Below are 6,821 nucleotides of genomic sequence, written 5' to 3' on the forward strand. Positions count from 1 at the left end.
CCACAGCTCTATGCCATGCAGTTCAACCACAGACCTGGATGAAGAAGAACTAATAAACACTCCGTCGTTGAAGTAACATATGATTCCTACAGGGGGCGCTTGGTGGCTCAAAAATACAAAATAGACTGTTTAAATACCTTCAGATATTATATTATAGACAATAGTAATCTATATTTATTAATAATCACACTTTGATTCAAAAATAGTAGATATAACTAAGGAAATTGTGATATTCCACAACTTTGGGCGTCCAGCGAGTAAATCAAACCGGAAGTAGACGTCATAGCGCAAGGGGCGGAGCGAACGACTGACAAACATGTAGTAGCGAGTCGTCAGATGTTAAACCTAATCAGAATGAAACGCTAAACTGTCATAAACTTCAAATCATGGGGTTTATTATTCAACGACAGCGCTCTATATGAAAACATTTATGTATATTTTATTAACAGTGTTTAATAGAGGCGTATGTCCTCTCTCTCTCTTGTTTGTTTACATCTAGTTTCATTTTTTTTAATAATTTATGGTCGCGATGGATTACCTGCTACAGGTAAAAGTTGGAGCCCTGGTTGGACTGCTGTTCCTAACTCTGTTTTTTGGTTTTATCCCAGCGCGGATGAAATGGTTTCGAGATTCTAGTGGAACAGGTAAGTTGTCATTTACGTCTTTTATGTTAGTGGTGTTGTTGACATACATTTTATTGTACTATACATTAGTCTCCTCCAAGCATAAACATACTTATGTACTGTATATATATATATACACATTATGTGTGTTGTGCATCTGTTCATGTATGTGCATTTATGTGAAAATGACAAGGATAGGTTTTTTACTAAAACATAACTTACATTTCACAGAAATCACAGATGGACATCAGGGTGGAAGTGAAACTGATGTCTGAAAATGCTTAAACAAGCAAAACTTTTGCTAAACATCAATTATGTCCATAATGATCAAAAATAGCCTGAGGATTTTATGCACAAAAATTAAATATACGTTTGCTTTTGATTGCAGTCTTTACCTTAGACACCGAAGTTACGAAAAATTGCCTGTGAAACCAGAATAGGAAGTGGTTTTCACACGGTTCACATCAGATTTGCAGTTAAACGTCACCAGAGCTTTTGTTCGTTTTCAAGCCTTAATCAAGTGACTTAAACTTCCAATGCATTACTCAGTTATGATGTGCTTTTAGTCATTTTTTCTGCATCTGATTAATTTCCCCTATGGCGAAACTTGTTTTACTTTGGCTGATAAGCTAAAAGGAGTGATTAGAGGAAGATTATACTATTGACATCAATCAATGACACCATTAATCAATGCAACATGACTTTGATTTGGTTTTCTGTGTCTGTAGCAACTCACAAGGCCGTGCTGAGTTTCGTGAGCTGCTTCGCGGGTGGCGTTTTCCTGTCGGCCTGTTTGTTAGACATCATCCCGGACTACCTTTCCGACATACAAGAACAGCTACAAAAGCAAGGCCTTGATGTGAGCTCACCAGAAATTAAAATTGCTCTGTTAAATGCAATTTTTTGTTTCTAATACCAATTCTCCTTATCATCCAGGAGGGCTTCCCGCTTGCGGAGTTCATCATTGCTTGTGGCTTCTTCACAGTCTTGATCCTGGAAAAAATGGTTTTGAGCTGCACCGAGGGCCACAGAAATGAGGAGACAGCTCCTCTTTTAGCTCCCGCCGGTCACGGGCATGCCCAAGGACGTCAGTCGCTGAATGATCTGGAGGGTAGCGGTCATCACGTCCATGTAGATTTTCACGCGCACTCGTCCTTCCGCTCCTTCATGCTCTTCCTGTCTCTATCTCTTCACTCTGTGTTTGAGGGTTTGGCCATTGGCTTGCAGACCACAGACACTAAGGTATTTTATTGAGTTTTGCTTTGTTTGACAACTCTCTGTTGAATCACTTTGCTGACCTTGTCAGAAACCTGATAATGTTTTGGGTTCAAAGGTTTACAGGCAGTTTAGCATCGTGACTTCAAATCATGCTGTTTGTGTGATGCCAAAACACTTTAAATTCACTAAACACTTTAACAATGTTAAAGGGATAGTTCACCCAAAAACACAACTGAAGATACACGATTAAAATGACCTTATAAATGTAAAGTTAGTTTTAATTACTGAAGACAGAATTGTGCTATTTGCAAAAACATCAAATTGTGATTTTACTGATATTCTCTATCTTTGATGTGATTTTAAAGTGTAGTTACAAAAAATCTATGCTTGTTTGTATTTGGCCAAATACCAGTCAAAGTACAGCAAAAACAGTCAAATTTAACTGTTTAAAATAGCTGTTTTCTATTTGAATATATTTTAAAATATAATTTATTACTGTGGTCAAAGCTACATTTTCAGCATCATTACTCCAGTTTTCAGTGTCACATGATCCTTCAGAAGTCATTTTAATATGCTGATTTGCTGCTCAAGAAACATTTATTATTATTATTATCAATATTTAAAACGGTTAAGTTCTACAAAGATCAGTATTTATATGAAATAAAAGGTTTTTTTCACATTATACATTACAACATTCTAAAGCTGGGAGAAATTTGAGAAATTAATACTTTTATTTAGCAAGAATGCTTTAAATTGATCAAAAGTGATGATAAAGACATAATGTTACAAAAGATTTCTATTTTGATAAATGCTGTTCTTCTGAACTTTCTATTCATCAATGAAACCTGAAAAATAAAATCTACTCAGTTGTTTTCAACACAGTAATAAATGTTTTTTGAGCAGAAAATCTGAATATTTGATTGATTTCTGAAGGATCATGTGACTGGAGTAATGATACTAAAAATTCAGCTTTGAAATCACAGGAATAAATTACATTTTACAACATATACATTTATTTTAAATAGTAAAAATATTTCAAAATGTTACTGCTTTTGCTGTACTTTGGATCAAATAAATGCAGGCTTGGTGAGCAAAAGAGACTTTTTTTTAAAAAAGAATTAAAATCTTACTTTTCAAAAACTTTTGACTGGTAGTGTATACCTACATGGCTATAAAATAATTAATACTTATTACTAAAAAAATTAGAAATTTTACTATTGTAATATTTTACTTCAAAATAAAAAGTCAAGTGATTAAGAAAATAATATATTATGACTAAACAATTTTAAACAAAATAAGAAATGTTACTATTGTAATAATTTACTGTAAAATTAAAAATCAAGCATTTGAGAATGATATAATTATTAATACCAAAATTTAAACTAAATAATAGTTCACTGTAAAAAAAAAAATATTATAGACTAAGAGAAATAAAAAATAATAAACAGTAAATTTACAATACTAAGTGATGCAGAGTTATGTAGAGTGCTTAAGTTCCTCATAGTTTAATTTGCTTATTTCCTTTTGCCACAATGGGGTTTTTTTGGTCACGAAACAAAGAATTTGAAAAGATTTTATCAACGTCACTACAAAATAGTTCCATTTTAAATAGGAAGTGTTCAAATACTTTTTTTTTTCTCAGTGTAATGTGCTAAAATGGCTTTAAGTAAGCCATGAGCAGAGTGAGCACATGTCAAAATCTTTTTTTTTTTTAAATCTGTTTAGATATAAATATCAAAATGATAATTTTTGTTACTAGTAATTTGTGTTTAGAAATTACGCTTGACCTTTAAAGTCAATTAAAACAAACAGCTAGTTGGCAACTGATTTTATCAACCAGGAACTGACCTAGATAACAGGTGATGGAAAAAACAGGGGGCTTGGTGACATTTTGGTCACTGGTGTAAGATGAAAGATTATGAAGGTTTTTTGGGGGGGAATAATGTACTCTGATGAATATACCTAAAGATGCAGTGAGTTTGACTTGCTCCACTCTTTCTGTTCAGGTGCTGGAGATCTGCATCGCTATCCTGGTCCACAAGAGCATCATCGTCTTCAGTCTGTCGGTGAAGCTTGTTCAGAGCGCGGTCAGACCCTTGTGGGTGGCGCTCTACGTGACCGTCTTCGCTGTGATGTCTCCTCTCGGCATTGGCATCGGCATCACGGTGATCGAGGCTCAGCTGGAGGCCGGCGCTTTCATCCAGGCGGTGCTGGAGGGGCTGGCAGCCGGGACGTTTGTCTACATCACCTTCCTAGAGATCCTTCCCCATGAACTCAACTCCCCTGAGCGGCCTCTACTCAAAGTGTTCTTCCTCCTGTGTGGTTTCTCTGTAATGGCTGGTCTGTGTTTTCTGGGCTGAAAAATATTTTTCATTTTTTGTGCCCTACAGCCAGAATACTGGAGCCTCGAGGAAATCACGCTCAGTGAGATTTCACAAACTGCATGTGATTTTAAGAAAGCGAAAGGCACAGTTTGCTTGTTTTTTGAGGAACTGCTGATGTTTTTAAAAACTTTTACCAGATCATTTATCAGTTTTAAATATGACAATGATTTTGCTGACATGCAAATGGAGACTATTACAAGTATTTTTTTTTTTTTTTACTTGAACTTGTTTTACCTTTTGTTTAACTTAACATATTTTATCAGTGAAATTGTTTTCATGCCATTCTTGTTTCCTCTGACTTGCATAACACTATCCACAAACCACCAACTGACTGATTTAAATGTTTTAATTAATTTTTAAATCATTTTTATACACTATGAACACTGACTGCAGTATTTCTGTATGTTTCATACAGTTATTCAGTATATACACATTTGTTGTCCTTTACATGCCACATTTCCTGTAAATTCAATGTTCAGCCAAATGTTTTGACTAAAAAGTTTGGACTCGTGATCATAAATCATTTGATGAGATTTCACAGTAAACTGAGACAAAATGGTGTAACTAGTATTGTGTTTTTTTTTTTTTTTAAGAATACATACACTTCCAGTCAAAAGTTTTTGAACAATTAGATTTTTAATGTTTTTTTTTTTTTTAAGAAATCTCTTCTGCTCACCAAACCTGCATTTATTTGATCCAAAGGACAGTAAAAACAGTACAATTTTAAAATATTTTTACTATTTAAAATAACTGTTTTCTATTTTGAAATGTTATTTATTCCTGTGATCGAAGCTTCATTTTCAGCATCATTATTCCAGTCCTCAGTATCACACGATCCTTCAGAAATCATTCTAATATTCTGATTTGCTGCTCAAAAACAGCACAGCTAAGTAGAATCAGGCTTCTCTGATGAACAGAAAGTTCAGAAAAACAGCATTTATCTGAAATAGAAATCTTTTGTATCATTATAAATGTCTTTATCATCACTTTTGATCAATTTAAACCATCTTTAAGCGTATTATCAATAAAAAAAAATGTTTCTTAAACAGCAAATCAGCATATTAGAATGATTTCTGAGGGATTATGTAATACTGAGGACTGGAATAATGATGCTGAAAATGTAGCTTTGAGCACAGGAATAAATAACATTTTAAAATAGAAAACAGTTGTTTTAAATAGTAAAAATATTCTAAATTGTACTTTGGATCAAACGAAGAGACTTCTTTAAAAACATAAAAAATCTAACTGTTCAAAAACTTGACTGGTAGTGTATGTACAGCAAATGTATATGTGACCCTGGACCACAAAACCAGTCTTAAGTCGCTGGGGTATATTTGTAGCAATAGCCAAAAATACATTGTATGAGTCAAAATTATTGATTTTTCTTTTATATGTCAAAAATCATTAGGAAATTAAGTAAAGATCATGTTCCATAAAGTTTTTTTTTTGTAAAATTCCTACTGTAAACCTATCAAAATGTAATTTTTGATTAGTAATATGCATTGTTAAGATTTAACAATGCATAGTAATATGCATTGTTAATTTGGACAACTTTAAAGGTGATTTTCTCAGTATTTTGATTTTTTTGCACCCTTAGCTTCCAGATTTTCAAATAGTTGTATCTCAGCCAAATATTGTCCTATCCAAACAAACTATACATCAATAGAAAGCTTATTTATTGAGCTTTCATATGTATACATCTCAGTTTTGTCAAATTTAACCTTATGACTGGTTTTGTGGTCCAGAGTCACGTATGTGTTTTGTGCCTTTATTTGTAAGAAAACTAACAAATGGCATGTTACTGATTTAAGTGTGTAAATGCCTTTACTAAACACTAGCACTAAATTCTCTTAAAGTTCATGTTTAAGTGACATCTCTGGCGTTTGTTTAGTTTGCTTTCTGTTTCAACATGCTCTGTTTGTGATAAAATAGCACAGTATGATCTGAAACATGGTTTAAACTTGGCTTGAACTAGCAATACCACGTGTAGCCTCAAGATGCCAGACTTCAATACAGAGTGTCAGTAAAGTATTGCCTATGTTCAGAACTGCATACTACTAGTACTGTTTTTGCAGTAAGTGAATTGTTAATATGCACAGATTTCAGTATCTCATTTGAACAGAATGAGGATGTGTACATTTTTCTTATTTTGCCTAAATATCTTAAATTTTCATTTAGCACAGCCCTTCACAAACTACAGAAGATACTTGCATGTTTCCCAGAAGACAAGTCTCAATGCATTGTTTCCTTCTGAAGCATCAGTGAGGTTTGAACCTTCTGTAATAGTTGCATATGAGACTCTCAGTCATCCTCAGTGTGAAAAGATGGATCTCAAAATCGTACAGTCATTGTTGAAAAGGGTTCAAATACACAAAAATGCTGAAAAACCAAAGAATTTGAAGGATTCATGAACAACCATCACTAAACAGTTGTGGATCATTCAGGTAACAACACAGTATTAAGTATCAAGTGTATGTAAACTTTTGAACAGGGTCATTTTTATAAATTCAACTCTTGTATTTTCTCTTGTGGACTATATGTAAATGTTTTATGTGGAATATTCAGGTCAGTACTAAATAAAAGCAAAAAGTATCTG

At 33.5% G+C, this 6,821-nt stretch overlaps 1 protein-coding gene across 1 annotated transcript; it reads left to right on the top strand.

Moving 5' to 3' along the window:
- Positions 1-305: 305 nt before the first annotated feature.
- LOC141332248 (zinc transporter ZIP1) lies at positions 306-4,784 on the top strand. The gene is made up of 4 exons (XM_073837376.1): positions 306-644; positions 1,352-1,482; positions 1,560-1,865; positions 3,848-4,784. Exons 1-4 carry the CDS (start codon positions 521-523, stop codon positions 4,199-4,201), a joined length of 915 nt encoding a protein of 304 aa, XP_073693477.1. The 5' UTR covers positions 306-520; the 3' UTR covers positions 4,202-4,784.
- Positions 4,785-6,821: the final 2,037 nt, after the last annotated feature.

Source organism: Garra rufa, chromosome 3, assembly GCF_049309525.1.
Source record: "Garra rufa chromosome 3, GarRuf1.0, whole genome shotgun sequence".
NCBI lineage: Eukaryota > Metazoa > Chordata > Actinopteri > Cypriniformes > Cyprinidae > Garra > Garra rufa.

Excerpts from the sequence above, each read along its gene's own strand:
- LOC141332248 (XM_073837376.1), top strand. The coding sequence starts at position 521 with ATGGTCGCGATGGATTACCTGCTACAGGTAAAAGTTGGAGCCCTGGTT. Across the intron at positions 1,483-1,559 it reads TACAAAAGCAAGGCCTTGAT|GAGGGCTTCCCGCTTGCGGA; the intron begins GTGAGCTCACCA and ends CTTATCATCCAG. Across the intron at positions 1,866-3,847 it reads TGCAGACCACAGACACTAAG|GTGCTGGAGATCTGCATCGC; the intron begins GTATTTTATTGA and ends CTTTCTGTTCAG.